A 22,106-nucleotide genomic window follows, 5' to 3' on the forward strand; every position below is an offset into this window, starting at 1 on the left:
CGCGTGTCACGTGGACAGCAGGGCAAGCGCATCGAGCGCGATTCGAAGGAAGCCCCGTAGCGCCGTAGTGGCGGGTGACGGTTTCGGGGCCGAGCTCGGCCATATTTCCTCTCGTGGGTCTCACAGGCAAGAGGGAAGGTGGTGCGGTTCCAACGGCGAAACAATTTTCAAGGAGACGATGATCGTGTCGTGCGCGCGCGTCTCGTAACCGATCATCGTGCAGTGTAGTGCAGTGCGGTGAAGCGACTCAAGCTGAACCGGACCCAAGAATGTCCAAGGGAAACGGCAATTCGGTCGGCAGGCGGCCGTCGTCGCGCAATGCGAAGCCCTACGACGCTAACAACGTGAGTAGCCTCGATCGCGAGCCCGCGACAGCGGACAGCGCGACGTTCACGCGGCCCAAGCTAATCCGTCGATCGGATCGACAACGAGCGCCGACTCCTCGCCGCATGATATCATCCCGTATGCCCGCCCTTTCCCTACGACGGAGTCCCACCGCGCGATTCCCACGATATCATCACGGTTATGTGAGTGAGCCTGATGATAACCTCATTCTTGCCTATACCCGTCGCGCGAAAGACGACGGTGCATAAGCTTTCGCGTACACGAAAGTAATCAACTCGTAACCTTGAAGCGCGCAGCTTTATTATACGTGATATCTCTGGCAAAAGATGCGCATCTCTTGAGCTTCTAGATCTCTAGCGATTTGAAAAACGCGAATCATACCTCTCTCTCTCTCTCTCTCTTTTTCTCTTTCTCACTTTCTGTTTCTCTCTCTTTCTTTTTCTTTCCTCCGTGCTTCTTCGCGAGCGTCACGCGCTCTGCGTAGGTCTTCGCGCGAATTCTCGCGGCATGTTACACGGCTCGTAATATAGACGATTCTTGAATGTGAAATTCTTGCACGCATACGCATTGTCAGAGTTAGAGCAAAAATTGTTATCGTCTCTCTGTGTGTATTGCGTAATATAATGTAACTTTGATTTTAACTGTATGAAAGAAGACTGGCTTACATCTTCTGTATCTACTTGCTATAATGTCTTTTAGATACTTAGAAATTAATGATGTAATCAAATAAGAATATATACTTAATAAATATCAATTCAATATTTATATATAATTATTTCTTGATATTGTTTAATTTCATCATACTATATTTCATTATTTTTATAAGGACAAATTCTCTATGTATTAAATATAAATTTACAAATATATAAATTTTCTATTCTGGGTACTTAAATTTGTATTAATTATATAATTAAATATATATAATTGGAAATATTTATTACATATTTGTATATTTATATTTTTTACAGTCATTTGTAAGAAAAATGGCGACAAAGGTAACAGATTTTATACCACAATCATCATGGATTAGTAAGTGGTTCAATCCTCTCCAAGGTAATGAGAATGCATTAGAGAGAAGAGAGAATACTGAGGAAACAGAAGATGATATCCAGCAGCCTCCTCCTAACAAGCGATCACGTATTTGTATGGATACTATTCATCCACCTGGCACATTTTCTATACAAACAAGAAATAAAAGTGCATTAAACACGATTGAGCATTCAAAGGAGCAATTTCCTGTTCATAATGAAGATTTTTCGGAACTTACAATGGCTGGATCAAGTGGGATAAGCCATTTAATATCTTCGACTCCTGCAATGCCAGCAGACATTAGGACTGTAACGTCACACAAATCTGACTTAAATTTAGCTTCATCAATTAATAATGGGATAATAAATGGAATTGATGATAATTCAGAGTCAAGTGAAAGTACCAGTGGATGCAGTTCACTTATTCCACAAATAAATAGACACGAAGGCCCATCAAATTTGTACAATTCAACATTTACCAATAGAAAGAGACACATTGATGATAAATTGACATTTAGTGAGTGTGAATTGCATACCATATAGAGTTACTTAAGTGCATAATATAAGTTATACTAAAGTTTTGTAGTTAGTTTAACACTATTTTTAAAGAATATGTTAATATGTGTATGTGTATATTCCATATTTATGTAAATTTTATATTTTTGTTTCAGCTAATCATTTACAATCTCCAAGATCCTTGTTTCTAGATAGTAATTCTCGTGATACTTTAAGCAGTCGTAGACCAAGTTTTAATGCATCAGTTATGACAAATGTTCTAGACCGCACATCTCCTCTGTCCTCCCCTTTTTATAGCGGTAATATCACTTTTGGGGGTGCAAATGCAGCAGGTTTTTACAAGCAAAATCGTAATGTTTTTAATAATTCAAGTGAGGTATGTTATTCAATTATTTTTTATTTAAAAATTTGATGCTTTATGCTCCCTTTTAAAGAATATTTGTTATAATAATTTATGTTCATTTATTTATTAATTCTAGTTACAACTTAAAGTTCCAAGGAGAACGAATGTTGAAGTTAAACCTTCCAATGCAGTAGATGATTCGTCGGGTATGAGTCAAACTGCAAAAAAAATATTGGAAGCATTAGAACATTTTTCATCACCTATATCTGATGCAAAGAAAATTCCATTAAAAACTCCAAATACTTTATTGTCGGTAATGAGCAAAAAAAGAGCGCGAGAAGAAATAGCGAATCCATCTGCTAGGATCGGCTTGCGTCATTTGACGCGTGAATTGACAGTACCAACCGTTCCCGATATATTGAAACTAAGAAGACGGCAAAAACTGCAAGATACAACTCTTGCAGCTAGAAAAATTGTTTCTTCTCGCAGTGATCCACCGCCGCCTCCACAGGAATATCGTTTGAGGTATTTATCAAATGCAATTTTATATACTTGTGTTTATCTGGATTTTCAGAAAATCAATAATTTAAATCTGTTTTTTTTCTCTAGGATGGATGATGCTGATAATGAAAAATATCGTGGCAAGTTGAAGGGCAAATCTAAAATAAATCTAGAACAAGAAGAAACAGTGGCACCTGTAAATTTGCCAAATGTACCTCTACCAATAACAACATTACCCAATTTCAACTTCACGCTACCATTTCCTGCTTTACATTCTGCAGGAAAAGCTATAGCAAATAAAGAAAACACTTTCACATTTGCTAGTCCCATTAAAATACCAGATGTTGAAAAAAATTTTCAATCTGTCAAAGATTACACTTTCAGTAACCCAATCAATGCTGATGATAGCATAAATAAAACAAATGATTCGAGCTCGTGTTCGATAACAGAGAAAGTTGGGTCTACTGCATTCTCCTCTACTGATACCATCACATCGATACCACTCCACAGTACAACTACGTCTATGCCGAATTTTATTTGGTCCGGTTCATCTACAGCGCCTAGATTAAAACCAAAAATAAAAAACAACAAGAATGATCTTGTCGAACTTATGGTCGAGCCTGAACAAAAGTCGGAAAGTGTTATGAATGTATCGTGCTCCAAGTCTAACAAAATAGAATCTGTTTTAACTGAACAATCAAACTCGGGATTAATTTCTGAAATGATACATACAGATAAGATTGCCAGTGCATCTATCAGCCCAGATTCAGATATCAAGAACATACATGATGTCATGTTGTCTTGGGAGTGTAGTGAATGTTTGATCAAGAACAGTAGCACAGATAAACAGTGCACTGCGTGTAAAATTACTCGACCAAATCCTAATGACAAAACTTTGTCAACATGCTCAACATCAACGACAGATACCGTCGTAAAATCGAAACCAATCGCAGATGATTGTTTTGGCTCCCAATTTAAATTGTCTACAAATCAATGGGAGTGTACAACATGTTGCATAAAAAACAAGCAGAGTGATGTCAAATGTGTGGCATGCTCTACACTAAAACCAGGAAGTAATGCAGATACGATGCAGCAAACTGTCAAATCTCAAAACAATGATCTAATGGAAAAGTTTAAACCGGCTGAAGGATCATGGGAATGTCATGGTTGCTTGCTAAGAAATGCCGCGAATGTTATTACATGTCCTTGTTGTAATGCATCTAAACCTACTTCCATAAGAACAAACCTGAAGAAGACAGATACTGTTACAGAATTATCATCACAAAAGTCGAGCACTGATGACATAGATAACACAGCAACACAGGAAACATCTAGTAATTATCAAATAATGGATAAATCACCTAAACCTACTTCCATAAATACAAGTCCGAAGAAGACAGATACTGTTACAGAATCGTCCTCACAGAAGTCAAACACTGTTGATACAGACAACACAACAATGCAGGAAACAACATTGAGTAATAATGAAATAATGAACAAATTTAAACCAAACAAAGATTCCTGGGAGTGTCCAGGGTGCCTTGTGAGAAACAACAATTCTATTACTATCTGTCCTTGCTGTAGCACCTCTAAACCTAATTCTCTTGGTGAACCGAGCAACGCAAATCAGACATCGACTAATGGATTTGGAGACAAATTTAAAAAGCCGGAAGGTTCGTGGACTTGCGACTCTTGCTTGATACAAAATGATGCAAGTCATACACAATGTATGGCTTGTCAAGCTTTGAAGCCTGGTACTGTAAAATCAAGCAATCCTGTATCGAGCACTAGCTCTACTTTGCAGTTCAAATTTGGTGTACCATCTAATACACCAAACTTAGCTAACCAACCAAGCGGTTTTAATTTCGGCATAGATAAGGCTGATAATCACTCTAACTCTGATACTGCATCTCCCTTAAATGGATTTAAATTTGGTACACAGCAGGCAACGCATAACACTTCCACGAATGCAACGACTACTTGTCTTCCAACTTTTGCTCAACCTACTTTCACATTTTCCCATTCAAAGACATCTCAGTCAGCCACGATACCAACTTTCGGCCAAGTTCCGACATCATCCGCCGCATTATCTACGAATCTATCATTTGGAGAAAACAAGCTAGCTGAAACATCCACTTCGTCGTCTAACAAATCCGCAAATGATACACCAGCTGCTACGCTCTTCCCAATCGTGTCGAGTTCCACACCGCTTTTCAACAATAACGAATCGAAAACGTCGATAGCATTTGGCACGGATAAACCGACGTTTGCTACAACAGACAGTACCAAGTCATCAGGATTCGCCATGTCCGAGAAAATTCCAACATTTGGCAGTAACACGCAAGATAATAAGCCATCAATCTTTGGGACGCCAGAAACGAAATTACCCGCTGTATTTAATTCGCCCGCGGTAAATCCTCTACCGACCTTCGGCATCCAGCCTCCGTCCAGCAGCAGCGCTACTCTGTCACTCTTCGGATCATCCAATAATTCTGCAGCTTTCGGAAATAACACTACGCCCGCTTTCGGTGGCACCGCAACGACGCCCGCTACTCTGTTCTCATCTACCAAGACCAGTGTTGAAACTAATCCAGCATCGAATTCTTTATTTAAATTCGGCTCGGCATCGTCACAGCAACCAGCGACAGGCAGTGGATTTAACTTCTCCGCGAATGTTAATCCGGCATCGAGTCCGTCTACGAAACCTCTCTTCGCATTTGGTAACAATTCGAATACATCGTCGAGTAGTAACAATATGTTCGGTAGTGGTACATTCGGAGCTAATACTGCTTCGACGAATAACAATGCCAGTTTTGCGTTTAATACACCTAAACAAGAAACATCGGTGGCATTCGGTCAGGGCGCAGTAACAACTCCGATGTTCGGTGCCCCGCAGGCAAATCCACAGACTCAAGCAACATCACCATCGTTTTCGTCTACCCCTTTGTCCAGTACAGGATTCAATTTTGCATCTGCAGCTCCACCCGCAGCGTCAGGAGGCTTTAACTTTGGAGGAATGGTAAATATGAGTTAATTGCATACATATATTTCATCAATTAAATAAGATAATATGGTGTAATCCCTTTTCTCTCCTTCTATATATATTATATTTTAAAATCATTTTTTTTGTATTTCTCAAAATTATAATATTATAATAATTAGTAATTGTGGTATGTATTATATTGCAGTCGTCCACGTCAACTGGAGGATTCAATTATAATCCTCCTACTACTACTCCCCCAGTAGTTTTTGATCCCAACAGTCGGCCTTCATTCAACTTCACTAAAGGAAGCGTACCAACATCATTTAAGTAAGTATATCGACTGGAAATTTGTCATTATATACAGGATGAATTAAAAAAGATTAACTTTTTTGTGATTCAAAATAAATACTCAATTTTTTGTGATTCGAAATAAATACTCAACTTTTTAAATAATTATTTTATTATATTTAGACTTGAAAATTATGTATGGATTATGGAGTATGGAATATAATATAATTTCTAGCTGCGGCACAAATGCGAACTCTAATGTCGATGACACTTATCATATTTTCATAAATTTTAAACGACATTTTATTTATAACTGGAATATTGTTCTTTAGTTAATCAAATGGCTTGTTTATTGGCTTGTTCCCATGAATCTTTTCTTTGAGGTATCCATAAAAAAAACTGACGTCATTAAATTGTATAATCTGAGTGGCCAATCAATGTTGCCGAATTTTGAAATTAATTGATTTGGAAACATTCTCCTCATCATAGCTAGCCCAAATATCATGCATCACATTATCACTTTACAAGAACACAAAGATCACTGATGAATTAAATATAGATTTTTAACAAAATAATATTGAACGATATTCCACGATTTTCTAGAACCAGTTATTTTATTTATCAATAAAGTCACTGACATCAAAATGTGCCTTATTAGTCATAATGATTCAATCGATAAAATATGGATTGTTTTCAAAAGACTGCAAAATTAAATTACTATATTCCTCATATAATTCCCAAGTCTAAATAAAGTAATTAGTTAAAAAGAAAAATATTTTTTATTTTCTTTGAGAATTTTGTTCATAAAAAAAATTGTGTTTTTTTTTTAGCCCACTTTATACCTACAAAATATATACTAAATGAATACATATCATCTTGTTTTATAGTGCTCCACCCCAATCGGCAGCACCACAACGGAAAATCAAAAAAGCATTTCGAAGAAATGCATGCATGCGGTAGAGAGCATGTGACATATAACGTTCACACATATACAGGTGCGTCCCTATATCTATCTGTATATCTGGGTGTGTCCCTGTATGTATGTCAAGCGTTATACAATATGTAAAATGAAATTTTGTCATACAATTCAATCGATCACATCAGTGTGGTGATATATACCAAGCATCTTTGTAATATAGTAACCCGAAGTTAACCCCCGAATATGCTTGCGTACAACCACTTGTGTTCTCTCTACAGAAAAAGAAATGTAAATTATAAATATTATTTAAATTATACAGTAATAATGAAAATAATACCTTGGAGTTGGCATGAAGCCGTAATGTGAAATCGTAATGCTTTTGCATTACTAAGACCTTACCAAAAAAGAAAAAAAAATCAGACGTGGTGCGTATGTATCAACATAACGTACTCAAGATACCATTCATATTTACCGAAATTGAAAAATACCTCGATAAAGAAAACTTAAAATAAGCACTTAACATGTGCAATCGAAGATTAAAAACTAGTGGGAGATTGTCACCCGCTCAGGTAAGTATAAGTCAGTCACAGCTCGTAGCATTGTTGTTTGAAGAACCTTGAAGAATATATGCTATACTTATTCGGAAAAGATATAAATTTAAAAGCACAAATATAAAATAATTTTCATTGAATGTTATACACAGAGCAGAGAGGACAGCTAAATATATAGTTACATTTGAATATTTTTGACATATTTGAATATAAGCAAAGATCTCTCGAGAAAAAAAAACAGAGAAGTTTGAGAGGATAAATATAATAATTCTCTCTCATAATAATTTTAATAAATTAAATTAGATAGTTTTTATATTATTTCATAATTTTATTATATAATTTTATATAATTTATTATATTTGATTCTTTAAATACTATGTGTAATATTTTACTGAGAAATTTATTTGTGTTTACTAAAAGTATAAGAAATATTAAATGTTTTGCTGCCTTCTATATAGTTTTTTATTAAAATCTTTAATTTTTCTATGTGTATGCATTACAATATCTTCCATTTAATGAGAGTTGCACCAATTATTAAAAAAAAATCGTATAAAATTCTGTATGTAATTAAACGATCACATTAGTTGTTATTTTTGAAAATGTCCATGTATGTCCATGTATATGGACAATATCAGTCCAAAGATATTTGTAAAATATCGTGACATTGCGCACGAGCATTGTGAACTGACTATATATCAATAAAATCCCACTATATACACATATATGCATACACGCGCATTAATTATATTTTAATTAGAATTTCGTGGACAGCCCTACACAATCTTTGTAGAGAACTAGTCCAGGAAAAGTGTAATATACACAAAAATGGCATTCGGATAGTACAAACTGACGATTACTGAACGTTTCCATTGAGTAGTCGAAATTGTATATTTTTTTTATATTGAATGAAATAATTCTATAAGAAATAACTGAATGCCATTTTGATAGAATTATATTATAATGTGTGTTTTATCATAGAATGAATGAAATCAATTCGAAAGAAGGACACGATGAATGGGAATAGATTATTACGGGGCTTCTAAAGAGTTTTTTTCTAAAATTTTATAAAATATATAATTCTTTTGTTCATCGAGATTTCTGAATCTTTTTCTAATTGTATATTAGTTTTCAATTATTATTATTATCAATACGCGCTTATATGTATACTAAAGTGACATAAGTAAATAAAGATTTAATTCAATTTAATATTAAAAATTTGATCAATATACTTCTTTCTATCAATTTGTATATTAAAATGTTTAATATATAAATTGATAGAATGATCTCATTTATATAATCTTAAATATCATTAAAACAAAACGAGTCAAAAGAAATTTTTGGAAACTTTCTTCATTGTTTGGCTATTGCAAATAATATTATTAATATGTTTATGTACTATTAATACGTATTATGTATTATTTATACGCATTACGTATTATTTATACATAATAAAAAGTAAAAAAAAAATATTTTTGATTTGTTGACTTTTTAAACATTCGAAAAATGTTTTCTTTTAGTACTTAAAGAGAGTTTATGATTTAGAAAAAAGTAATTAGATATTTTTTTTAATAAAATATCTTTATAATGAGATACACAATTCACACTCAAATAATGAATAAACTTTTGTAAGTGCAATTCTTAGAATAACATTAATTTATGACACTAATTTTGGAATTTTACTACTTCAATAGCTAAGACTGTAAGCTATTCTTTTTAGAAGTCCCTAAAGTGGAAAGTAGTTAAATGGTATATAATAATGATTAATGAATCATTGAAATCATGCACATCTTATTTAAGATTAGATTAGTTGTGTACAATGTTGGCTTAGATCTGACAGTAGCCAAAAATAACTCGGCACATGACCCATCTTATGCCATATTAGACATCTAGGTACAAAACATTCTGTTAATACGTTGTTATTTATCTTTGTTGTTATATAATATTTACATGTAAACACATTGAGAGACTTTTTAAGTTCTATACATTATTAAGAGACAAAAATTCATAATAACTTTATGTTAAGCACTTGTATTTTTAACATTGTCAAAATACCCTTTGTAGGTACTTCCCGTTTAATATTTAAACAGTGTTGATTAAATATGTAATACATTAGCTAATATGAGTGATTTTAAGAAAACTTTCCTGTGATGCAATTGAAGGTTAATCTCGAGTAATGATAAATAATTAATAATTTAAAAATTAATTCGGGATTAATATATAGGGATAAAATTGTTTTAGTTTTTAAGAGAAAGAAACTCGTACCGAACAACCTACAAAGGATTTTTTGAACATAATTAAGTGATTGACACGACTCTGTTTTACATGATTACAAAACAAAGGTATTGTAATTAATGGTAGAGTGAGGCTGCGCTGAGATATGTCTGTGCTGCTGTCTTACACTGTGAACATTCTCTGTTGAGGCTGTGTCGTCCATTTGTCTATGAATAGACAAATTTCCAAATTAATATATCGAATATGTTGCCTGTGAAAAGGCAATATCTTTATATTAAATTTCGCGTATATATGGCCTTATAAATACATATTGAACGTATGACGTAGATGTATAACGACTATAAGGCAAATCGTATTGGACTTGTTTTGTAGCTTTATTTGCTCTCTGTTCTAATATGTTTGCATAAATATCCGAAGAGTACTGCATTAAAAACATTCAACAGTAGATATGTAACATCTTATGACTAATGGAAATTCTCATTTTGGTATCTACATATTTTTATTGGATTTAATATTACAATGTATGTATTATTTAATTATTATATATAATATCATTAGCAGTAATTGTGTTGAGAACTGAAAAGAAGATTTTAATATATTTTTCTTGACTATATATGTTGTTCTTATAGTAAAAATCTTTTGCCAATAAATCGACTATATATTTTTTTATATTAGAAAGGAATTTAATGTAAAAATTTGTTTTTACATTAAAAATTATATAAAATTTTTTTGTTATAAAATAATGAAAGCTATGTGTCTTAAAATGTGTCATATTATTGCCACATTAGTTGGTCAACGGTTTGATTATTTTGTTTAGAATCTGAAAACAAAAAATTTGTATTTTTAGAAATTGCACGAATGGAATTATAAAAATATAATAAATTTAAAAAATATAAAATTATTGCAAAATTATTACTACAAAATTATTAATACAAGCTAATAATAAAATGAAATTTTGCCAAAAGAAAGATAAATTTTGAAGTGCATAAAATATGTAAAAAAATCCGCGTATACACGCGTTAAACGGTAATTATATTCATATGGCGTTTATAAAAAAATGCATATCCTTTTTATTTCAGATTATCTTAAACGAAGTATAATCTCTGAAATAGTACAATAGCATGACAAGATGCATAGTTTTAATAAACATCACTATTTTTAACAATATATATATATATATATATATATATATATATATATATATATATATACATAACATTCTCTTAAAATATATATAATTAATATGTCAACAAAATATTTTTATTAAAAATATCTTATCAAGAAGACCATTTTTTTCTGGATTCTTATGATATTTAATAGACATGAAAATTTACAATGATTGTTTTCATGTTGTATTTTTATACGCCATGAGATGTTACAATATGTCAAATATTCCGAGGCCTTATTATAATCTTAATCCATTGAAAATCATGCATTGTATTGAATTTTTCTGAATGTCTACAATGATTCTATCGAAGATATATTAAGCAATTACTTAATGGGATTCAGAAATGAGGGAGTTTGTTATGAAATAAATCCAATAACTGACTGTAATTAAATAAAATAATATGTAGGAGAATGTTCACTGTATGCTTCAGGTGCTATGAGAATGTCGTTGCATTCTCATGACATGATGTAATATTAGTTAATATTATGAAAAGCACATCGGTGTTTCTCAACCGATGAATCATAAAATAATTCGAAAGCGATTTGTTATAGTATGTTATATGCAAAATGTATAAAAAAAGCCATCTTTATTCGTACAAGCAAAATTGACGATATACGCTAATAGCGCGATTGAATCTCACTTTTTTTCTTTTATTATTATTATTATTATTATTGCATCAAAAATGTATATACAATATCTGAAAATCTGTAAGCCACAATTTTATTTCTTTAAGACGATACATTAAATACATTTAATTTTACAGAATATACAGATAAAATGTAAGCGATGTCGATAATACTCGCAATAACAATAAAAAAAATATATATATGTGGAATTCTTTTGTGGACCAGAAAAATGCAAAGAATAATTGTTACTATTTCGATTCTTTATCTTTATTGAATAAAGGTGACATAAAGTTGCCTTAATGGATAGTTCTTGTAACACTCAGGAGCTACTTGGAGCTTGTGTTGAGAAACACCGTGATAGATACGTTAACATTATTACGAATACTATTCTTAATACTAATCTCTGTTTATCTATAATGATTATATAATTATGCATATAATAATTATATAATTATCTAACTATGTGTATAATTATTGTATATATGATTATACACGTAATAATCATGTAATTATATAATTATATTAGGATAATATAAAAAATTACTAAAATGAAAAACGGCGAGGTTATTTAATTTTTTGGTTATAGTTTTATTTCATATTTAGAAAAAAAAAATATATATATAAAAAGGGCATTTAGTAAAATGATTTGAACTAAAGAATTTTGGATAGCTTGTGCACACACATACATATATACATATATGTGTGTGTATATATACATATATACATACGTACATACATATATATATATATATATATATATATATATATATACACACTTATTATACAATAAAATAATTAAAAATTATTAATTTTCTGATATGCAGAGGAAGAATTATAAAAAACATGTGCAAGTCCATATTAAAATTCTTTGGGTCAAAAAGTAATCTAGAAATGGATATAAATTCGGTCGTTTTATTTTAAAGTTTAAGATAAAGTATATTTTATGGGATTTTTTTTTCTTTCTCTTTCCATTTTGTTTTTCATTTTGTTTTAATCTTGTAAGTAGTAGGATCGCTCCTTGACAGTTCCTCAAACAAATATACAAAATAAGAGATGCATATTGTGAATTATTGTATCACATTCGTGGTTTTCGACATCTTAAAGTGTATACATATGTGTACACACACACACACACATACACACACACACACATATCGCTCTATAAACTGTTATGATTTATTTCAAAACATAAGATAATTTTCAACAATATAATACGCAAACAATTCGTTTTGGACATTTTTCAGTAGAGTATGAATTATTTAATATACTCCTTCCATTTTTTGCAGAAAATATATATGTATATTCTGCAAGAAATGTATATATATAATTCAATTAAATAAGTTACAGTAAAAAATGTTCGAAATACCTCATTAAAGGATTCCTTAACAACATAGTCCCTTAAATAACAATTACAATTTGCTGTTATTATGATTATTCCATATACAGTAAAATGTTTATCCAGCACATTAAGATTACAAATATAACAGCTTATCCTTATTTGTTTCTTCATATATAGTTATGTAGGAAATTATAAAGTAAAACAAATTATTTGTAATTGTAATATAAAAAATGCATATGTTTATTTTTTAGATCCACAGTTTTGATACAATAATATGTTCTTACTAACTCAAGAGATTTGACATACATAAAATTTTGTCATTCGCAAATAGTACTCACTCTGATTCTGCTATTTACATGTTAAGAGTTAAATGATGGCTATTTAAGTTAATCTAAAGATTTCATCTGCTATATACTTTTTAATTACATGATGTAAATAGGAGAGCATGTATATAACAATATATCAATACATGTTCAGCGATGATACATTCTATTATTATGTCAAGAAACCCTGTATAATAAAATGGAGATCGAACACAAATCTGGATATAAAACATATAAATTCCTATTGTATTTTTAATGTATTTAATGTAAATTTTTAAAAATAATTCTCAACAAAAAAAGAAACCAGGAGATTAGGTAAGTGAGACTATGGCGATAAAGAACTGTATTAAAACTTGTGGCACGAATTTTATTCCGAGATTTACAACAAAAATGTTTCAACTAGTTAAAATGCCGCTTAATCTGGGGATATGAAACATTGACACGTATAACATAGGTAAATACAAGACGATGTGGACAATTCAGATATACAATTCAGCAGTTTGCATTGAACTGATAAAATTGATTCGTTTTTCTATTCACTTAGTGTTGTGTTTGCGACTTGGATAGGCCTGCTGTGCTTCTCAGAGAGGTGGATTCACTAATAATAAATTTATTCATTAGTTAAGACTCATTGGCTGTTAAGTGGAACAGCTCCTCTCTGAGCAGCCCATGTTCATTTGCTATTATATCACTTCTATTACGATATTATAATTTAGGTACAATCTTAATTATTCAATATTAATGAGAATATTAATAATCATGTTTTATTTTTGCTTGAATTATAGATTTTAATTATAATTATTTTATAAAGATTCTTACACTAAGAATCATCAGACATGAAGGAATTTTGGGATTTTAATTCCTCCAGTGTTCGAATTTGTTGACGGAGAAATAATATCCTAAAATGACAAATAAATATACAATATGATATAAAAAGCTAAGAGAACAATTGTATTGTTTTATGTAGCACTTATTAAATAGTCAACAACAGGATAAATAAGATATTTACCTTTGTTCCTGCAACGTTGCCTGGATTTCTGTCAGCCTCACTATCGATCGTGCCGTTTTCAATTCTGCAGATACTCTCGTACATTGTAAACTGCCCATTGTATGTGCTTCCTCACTAAGTTTCTGTGCCTAAACAAAATTATTTAATTTAAGAAAAAATTCTTCAGCAACATTAGGAATTCTTATCTAAAAAGTCAGATTTTCCCACCTGTTTTTCGAGAATATCGGCAGGAAAGGCACGCACATGTTGCGTCAAATCTTCCCGATAATGATTAGCGAGCGATGGTGTTAAAGAAGGTGTTAGGGGAGGCTGCACTCTAGATAATGCCTGTAAACCTCCCGCATTACTTAAATTCCCAAGGGACCCTAGTGTACTGAGACTCTGCAATGAGCTTAGCCCTTGTACTCCGGAATTTGTTCCCCCAGGACTCGTTACTATAAAAAGAAGATGATATACATCTAAAAAAAATCTTTGGAAATAAAGAAAGAACATTTATAAAAACAAAGGATTTTAATTTCCGCTCCATCTAGAATATATTTGAGTATATGCATGTATTTGTGTATACACATTATGTATTTCTTTTTCAGTTTGAATCTTTTATCAATTTTATGATTCTTATGATGTCAATAAAACCGAGCATTACATTTTATTTGATTAATCAATTATCCTAAATTTGATTTTGATATTATGAAGGGGAAAAAAAAAAAAAACGAAAAAAAAACGAAAAAAAAAAAAAAAAAAAAAAAAAAAAAAACGAAAAAAAAACGAAAAAATCTTGTAATAAAAATTTATGATTATGATTTTTCAAGTATCATAAAAAAAGTGGTTATTTATTTGTGAATTAAACTATAATGCTAAATGATTTAAATACTGAGCAAGATAAAGGCAGATCAAACATAAAGACTAACAAAATACTATTATAATTAAATGCTATTATATTATCTCATTGATATAAGGTAAAAGAATACATTTTAAAGATTTTTAATTAAAAAAAAAAAACTTACATTTTCGCGCGTCAATGCAATCCTGGGTTTCTGAATGTGTAGGAGTAGGTGGACCCTCGCTAGTAATATTGCCACTTGTATCAACTTTTAGTGGAACCATCACATCACTTCCACTATTACTTCGGTCTCCACTAGCAGACTGCTACATAAAAGCGGCAAACAAATAACATTAGGGGTATCATTCATGTTTGTTCAAAACAAGAAAAAATATTATATTGTATTGTCTAAAAATACTAAATATATTGTTTTAATTATAACTATTAAAAATTAAAAATGTACATGTAATGTGTGATATATATATATATATATATATATATATATATATATATATATAAAATTATCATATAAAAGATTAAAAACATATGAAAAAAATTTAATTTTTAAAGAAATTTTGAGCAAAGTTAAATCTCATAATATATCTCATAAAGAATAAATCTCATAAAGAGTCAATAAAAAGACATTTAGTGATTGTTAGATTCACTGTATTAAAATAAAATAAAATAAAATAAAATAAAATAAAATAAAACTTTTTATGTCATGCATATTTGCATGCATCACTGGACATGAAAATATAATACGTTATTCATATTGGAAATGTTCAAGCAATCTTATTCTCTTACTTGTCGAGATAGCAAGATGGCTGTTTGAATTGTCTGTAATGCTTTCTGTGGAGTGATATCTGGTTGTTCTTTATTGCCCGTGATTTGCGATAGAAGTTTCGGGAGATTTGCCAGTGACACCGGTGGTCCTGGGGCGTTACTGTTTCCCTGTTGTTGCGTGGGCGAACTAAGTTTTCCAGCAGCCTGCGGTGTTGTCGACGGTGGATGTGATGTTAATCGAGGTAATGCTGACAAGAACACAAAATAAACAATACTAGAAATTTCTACAGATCATATGAAATGTTAAAGCTCGTAAAATGTATGCACATTTTGAAAAATCGTGATTTTAGAAAGAAATGTTTGAGACAAATGTAAAAGAAACTTTAGAAAGAAATGTTTGAGACAAATGTAAAAGAAACAAAAAATTGTAATATTGTAATTAAATTAAAAAATTGATGATTATCATATTCAAAAATAATATCCGGAATATGAATAGATTTTTTATTTAAAATCTTATATTTTATCTTAAATTATATCTAGAGAAGGAAATAATTATTATATTTACATGCCTTGTTTTATATATGTAAAGAACGTACCGGTGGCCAAGAGAACAGGGCCCTGTGGCAGTGGATCGTGGGCGCAGGATGATGTCACGGGTTCCGAAGTAGGTGTGGAATCGCCTGGTGAGATATCCATATCCTGGGCCTGACGTTCCACACTAGCTTCTTCTCTACAAGATTCTCTTTCTCGTTCGCGTTCTCGTTCTCTTTCTCGTTCCTTTTCCCGTTCCCTTTCCCTTGCTGAAACATCTTCCCTGTTACTGCTACTGCTACTGCCGCCACACGCGCTCCAGTATTCTCGTTTGTCAGACTGTCGCGACGATTTACCATCTCGCACACTGCTACTGCTATTCGATCGCGAGTTGGAATGTTTATCATGACCTATGCAAAAAAATTTTAGATTTTGAAAAGTCATACATTTAATTACATTTTATCATTACTGTTGGAAACGATTGAATAGGGAGAACTATTTACATTAATTCCAAAACTAGTTCGAAAAGTTGAAGTGATATTCGTCCATATTCTTGAGGTTATTATCAAATTGTTTGTGTATGTGTGTTCATGCGAGGCCAACGAAAATTTCTTTACCGAAATATTAAAAATATTAATTGTATGTGTGAAATATGGATTTGTTTCTTAATCGTTTTAAAAGTAGCATACATTTTTCTGTTATTCAAATTAATAAATATAGTAACAAAATAAATTGTGCATTACATATTCTAATATTACATGTTCTAATTCAAGATAGCGAAAAAGATAATAAATTCATGTTATATTCATAAATTTTTTTATAATGTATCTAAATTATAAATATAAACTGTCCAATCTCACACAGAAAGACCTATAATTTGTTGATTTATTTCATTTTAATAAAATTAGTTTTTGAATTTGTTTTATTCCATATTTCTGTCATCTATTTTATTTGCTATTTAATATTAGGCATATTTGATAATTATAAAAATTAAGTACGTACTTGACCTAGAAGAATAGTCACTAGACTGACGTTGACGATTATCTGTCCGATTGATCCACTCCCGTGGTTTTTCCCATTGAGAAACTTCTGTCTTGCAATTGTAGTAATACTTCTTTCCTGATGAACTCATGTGTTCCGACCAATCTCCAAACCTTGCTGTACGTTCCATTGCACTTCCTCGCTCATCACCACGTTTATCCTAAACAGACTGTTCTAAAATTTCTGGAAACGATTGAATAGGGGGAACTATTTACATTAATTCCAAAACTAGTTCGAAAAGTTGAAGTGATATTCGTCCATATTCTTGAGGTTATTATCAAATTGTTTGTATATGTGTGTTCATCACATTTTTATCTTTGAAACATACAGATACACACACAATAATTTTTTAAATTAAAGTAATAAATAAGAATTTTTATAGAAACTCTTTTTCTCAGAATGTTGATATATAACAATTAATTTTTCATTCTTAGATGTATTAATTAAATATACGTGAACCTACTATCATGGAATAGGTGAAAAAGTAAATATTATTTTTTATATAAATTTGGAATTTGGAATTCATGATTAATATGCACTAATATAAATTAATATAAATATAATTATAAAACTGACCTGACAGGAATTGTGTGATGGTTTTCTCTGGGATGAAGATTCTCTTGATGAATTTGATGATAATTTTATGGGATGTAAGATCTATATATAGACGTAAATAAATATTATTTTTCATAATAGTGCATGCCTCTCAAGTAAGATATATTTAATCCAGTAAAGACACGCAATATTCTCAGATGCATATTAAAAATGCTTTTCTTTTAAAAAAGTTTCAAATATATTTATAGATATTAAATTTTCCTTTTTAGGACTGTGACCATATACGAATTATCTAACAGCCCACTGGCACACAGAAAGAAAGATAAATGTTTTTTGTAAAATCAGATATATTATAAATGTATATACAAATATACACATGCATGCCAAAGAAATATATATCTATTTTGTAATATATATATATGTTATGCAAAAACTACATACATATTTGCAGTTATACATATTTAAAATCTTCTAAAAATCAAAAATTTTTGCAAAATAAATTGCTAGCTCTCTCTCTCAATCTCAATATATTTCATATTATAAATTAAACATAATAGTATTTAAAGAATTAAATTTCATGCTTATCATATTTGTTTTTTTTTTTTTTAGTTTTTGAGACATGATACGATTGTCGTATATCAGGCTCTGAGAAATTACCTGTCTCATATTTTTCTAATTATAATAATCATTAAATTATATATTAATATAGATACCTCTCCACTACTCCTATCGTGGTTGGTCCTGTGTTCCGAATCTCTGCTCTCACGGCTTCTCTTGTCTTTTGGGGATCGTGCACAATCTACACATATGCAAGCAAGCATGTTACAGCTGAAAATGTTAAGAGACAATTTTGTTTTTATACTGAAAAAAAGAGGAAATGAGATTCTAGACAAATAAAAGAATTGTATTATGTATATATAAATATATTACATTATAACTCAATATTATCGTTTACTTATACATTATATGTAGTAATTAATATATACAACAGTTTATATATTCAATAATATTGAAAAGTATTCTTCTCTTGCTGCATTTTCTTTTTTTTAATTTTTACTAAATAAAATCTGATTCTATTTAGTAAAATATTGAGAGAAGATAGCAAAACAAAATTATTTACCGGAATACTTGTCCCTAGAAGAGGATAATTTATAGTCTCTATTTTCTCTCTCCTTCTTGTAAAGAGGCTTGGATGTGTAATTCCGAGGGCTGTCCCGGTCCGTCCCCATGCCCATTCCCAAGCTGCCTGCTGGACTGTAAGAGTTACCATTTGGAGAATCGCGCATACGCCCCTCGTAGCGACCATCCGACGATGTGGTCGAGGAGGAATAGCCACCCTTAGAACTGCTGTACTTTGCGTTCTATAATCAGATTATTAGCAATATAAACAAGAGATTATATAAATAATTCAAATACATGAGATTGCTTACTCCTAGATTTACTTTTCTCATCATGAATATATGAGATTGTTATTAAAAATGTTATAAAATATTATAGATTCAACTTCGGAATAACTGTTTCAGTTTAATGGCCGTCTCCAAGAATCTGTATATATGAAAAAGCATTGTTATGATAAAAATAAAATTAAATATTAATAGTTTTATAAAACCTCTGATTCTTATACAGAATTTATCGGCTATGTTTTTAGAATCACCAATGAATTTAAATATTAATTATTTTCTTATTTGTATATTTCTGATATTAATAAAAATTATAACACGAGTACTTCTTAATACAAACAAATATTTTGAAGAATATTGGAAACTTTTTTGTTCCAAGTCCAAAGAAACTAATAGACAATTTCATGATTGTTACATTTCTAATAATTAGAAATATATCAAAATGATGAAAAAATTATCGAAATGAAAAGAAAACTGAAATGAGATACTTAATAAAATAGAACTTAAACATTCTTGAAACATATTATCTGTTATAATAAATTATTGATTTTTCTAAAAGTGAGGTTATGTTTACAAGGCTAGCAGGCAGTTTCTTGATATCAAATGTAAAAATAATTGACGATATTTTGATTAATTATCATTTTTCTCATCTCGTATGATTAAATTCAAGTAATGATACGAGCATGCATATTTAATTGTTAATTTCACTTAGTATAAATGATATATGAATTAAGAAAGAACAACACCACATCAATTAATGAAAAAAAAAAAAAACATGAAAAGTTTTCTCTGCGATTAATTATTAGTTTAATCATAAATTTACCCAAAAATCTAAACATGACTTATTCGACTCGCGATGATGAGTCTAATCGAACACGTACATACATATCGATGGAAACATTGCCATTTGCCAAAATGTCACTTGTCAAAGCTGAGATTCTTCTCGTCTATCAAGCTCGTCGTCTTGAAACGCGCGAATCGAGCCTTGAGCACAATATATATAACATCAAATTGCCAGCGATTAAGCTAATCAAGACTACTCGATGTTGACCCGGTGAACGGTTGAGCCTTTCATACTGAGAGACCGAGAGAAAATTAAGATACCGTCACAAAAGGAAAAAAAAGCTAGAATCGTGAAGACGACGATGAGCCTGACAGGACGATTATATGTGCGGAGAAAAAAAATAATTCTCGCGGGGAAAGGCGGGATGAATGCGAACGTCTGGATTTCGCCTCGATGAAACGTCGCGTCGTCGAGATGATGTCGAGATGGTGTCGTCGAGCGCGCGTTATCGATTCTACGTCCGCGACCGCGGATTTTTCCCTTGCAAGAAAAAAAAAGGGCAACAGCGGGCCGTCGTGCGTGTCCCGCCCGCTCGCGCGCGGCCCGACGCCAGCTGAGAAACGAATACGAACTTTGATGCTCTCCCGCACGGAAGAGTGTTGTCACTGCGGCTCGTATCCTCCGCGCGAGAACCGGGACGATCTCATCTTTCTATCTTTCTCTTTCTCTGTCGTCGGACGTGTAACGACGCGTAATCGCGGGCGAAAATAATGCGTGCTGTCCGACGACGACGACGACGACGACGACGATGACGAGTGACCGTGAGGTTGCCTGTGTAAGAGAAAATCTTACACCCCCCTCCGTACCCCCGATCCATCAATCGTTCCGGCGGTAGCAGATATTATTTACCTGATAGGGATGGGCCTGGTGCTTTTCGAAGTACCTGGAATCATAAGACAACGAACCGTGAGTGAGGGAGGTCGTGGCGCGATGTCCGCCGCCACGGTCGTTTCCACGGGGAACGGCGCCAGAACGAATTCCCATCGTTGTGGAAACTCGTGAAAACGTCGTACGGCGGATGAGTGGCAGTGAGTGTTACGATGCGTGTGTGCGGTTGAACGAGTCGTACGGACGAATGGACGGTTCGTCGATGATGAGAGGTGAGGCGAGTTTATGCGGAGAGAGCGAGAGAGAAATATACAGAGAGACAGTGAAGGAGTGAGGGGGAGAGAGAAAGAAGGAAGGAAGGAAAGAGAGAGAAAGAGAAAGAAAGAGAGAGAGAGATTGGTCGTGTGTCAGTATCGGGTATTTGACGGCAGAGCCCTACCCATCGCTGATCCTTTGCGGTTTCCTCGCATGCATTACCATCAATGCCAGTGTCTGTGGGAAATTCGCGGCCTCGGATGTTCCCTTTTCGGTCGGTTAATGTCATAAGAACAACATTAACGCTTATTTAGCAGTTAACTTTCTTTCTACCCGGACGCCATGTCACATACGTGCTCGGCCGCTGCCGTGCGCGCCGGCATCCTAGACGAAGCGCTCGCGTCACGACGCGCGAGCGGCTGACGATGGTGGGAGATGGGACATTTTGGCTACATTCAGGGACGTGGAAATATACATACCAATATCGTTTTAATAAAATCCATAAATATTATGATAGCGATAAACTTGCTTCGTTGAGAAAGCATACACACATATACAATTTATGTTTTAAGATGTATAAATATAGCACGATAATAATATCTATAATAATGATGTGATGTAAATTGTAAAGTCTAAAAATCCATCGCACTTAAACATTAAATGCAATCGTTAACGATAATTGTTAACGTAGGACACGTAAATTGAATCATAATCTGTCAATTTTCTGCGAACATGCAATCTTCGTAAAAAAAAATTACATCTTATTTTTACGAAAACGATTAAATTCTAACTTAAATTTAACTCTGTGAAAATATTTTCTATACTGTCCAGCACACGCGAAATAGAATTCTATTTTAAATTGCGTAAAATTGACACGT

General features: G+C 32.1%; 2 protein-coding genes across 9 annotated transcripts in view; one reads left to right on the forward strand and one right to left on the reverse strand.

Annotated features, from left to right (window-relative positions):
- Positions 1–64: 64 nt before the first annotated feature.
- Positions 65–10,317, forward strand: LOC126849660 (nuclear pore complex protein Nup153). Its single transcript, XM_050591700.1, has 7 exons — positions 65–344; positions 1,314–1,890; positions 2,045–2,265; positions 2,369–2,757; positions 2,842–5,752; positions 5,922–6,043; positions 6,892–10,317. The coding sequence occupies exons 1-7, from the start codon at positions 270–272 to the stop codon at positions 6,962–6,964; spliced, it is 4,368 nt and encodes a 1,455-aa protein (XP_050447657.1). The 5' UTR covers positions 65–269; the 3' UTR covers positions 6,965–10,317.
- A 3,195-nt stretch (positions 10,318–13,512) lies between these two features.
- LOC126849675 (WW domain-containing adapter protein with coiled-coil homolog) overlaps positions 13,513–22,106 on the reverse strand; it is a 49,967-nt gene continuing 41,373 nt past the window's right edge. Inside the window, exons 1-12 of one of the 8 annotated variants that reach the window (XM_050591741.1) lie at positions 21,413–21,605; positions 20,995–21,028; positions 19,022–19,262; positions 18,615–18,700; positions 17,923–18,003; positions 17,308–17,506; positions 16,371–16,715; positions 15,796–16,022; positions 15,176–15,314; positions 14,379–14,605; positions 14,172–14,299; positions 13,513–14,061 (exon numbers count right to left, since the gene is read on the reverse strand). In XM_050591741.1, the coding sequence (XP_050447698.1) occupies positions 13,983–14,061; positions 14,172–14,299; positions 14,379–14,605; positions 15,176–15,314; positions 15,796–16,022; positions 16,371–16,715; positions 17,308–17,506; positions 17,923–18,003; positions 18,615–18,700; positions 19,022–19,262; positions 20,995–21,028; positions 21,413–21,453 (1,827 nt within the window). In that variant the 5' untranslated portion in view covers positions 21,454–21,605 and the 3' untranslated portion in view covers positions 13,513–13,982. Of the gene's footprint in view, positions 14,062–14,171; positions 14,300–14,378; positions 14,606–15,175; positions 15,318–15,795; positions 16,023–16,370; positions 16,716–17,307; positions 17,507–17,922; positions 18,004–18,614; positions 18,701–19,021; positions 19,263–20,182; positions 20,599–20,717; positions 20,969–20,994; positions 21,246–21,412; positions 21,606–22,106 lie in introns of those variants that run through there. The other 7 variants (XM_050591740.1, XM_050591739.1, XM_050591738.1 and 4 more) reach the window with 7 other exon arrangements.

Source organism: Cataglyphis hispanica, chromosome 5, assembly GCF_021464435.1.
Source record: "Cataglyphis hispanica isolate Lineage 1 chromosome 5, ULB_Chis1_1.0, whole genome shotgun sequence".
Classification (NCBI taxonomy): domain Eukaryota; kingdom Metazoa; phylum Arthropoda; class Insecta; order Hymenoptera; family Formicidae; genus Cataglyphis; species Cataglyphis hispanica.

What these genes read in the sequence shown, in the direction of transcription:
- LOC126849660 (XM_050591700.1), top strand. Translation starts at nt 270, where the DNA reads ATGTCCAAGGGAAACGGCAATTCGGTCGGCAGGCGGCCGTCGTCGCGC. An exon ending in AGCCCTACGACGCTAACAAC is followed by an intron (nt 345 to 1,313) that starts GTGAGTAGCCTC and finishes TATTTTTTACAG; the next exon opens with TCATTTGTAAGAAAAATGGC. An exon ending in GCTTTAACTTTGGAGGAATG is followed by an intron (nt 5,753 to 5,921) that starts GTAAATATGAGT and finishes ATTATATTGCAG; the next exon opens with TCGTCCACGTCAACTGGAGG.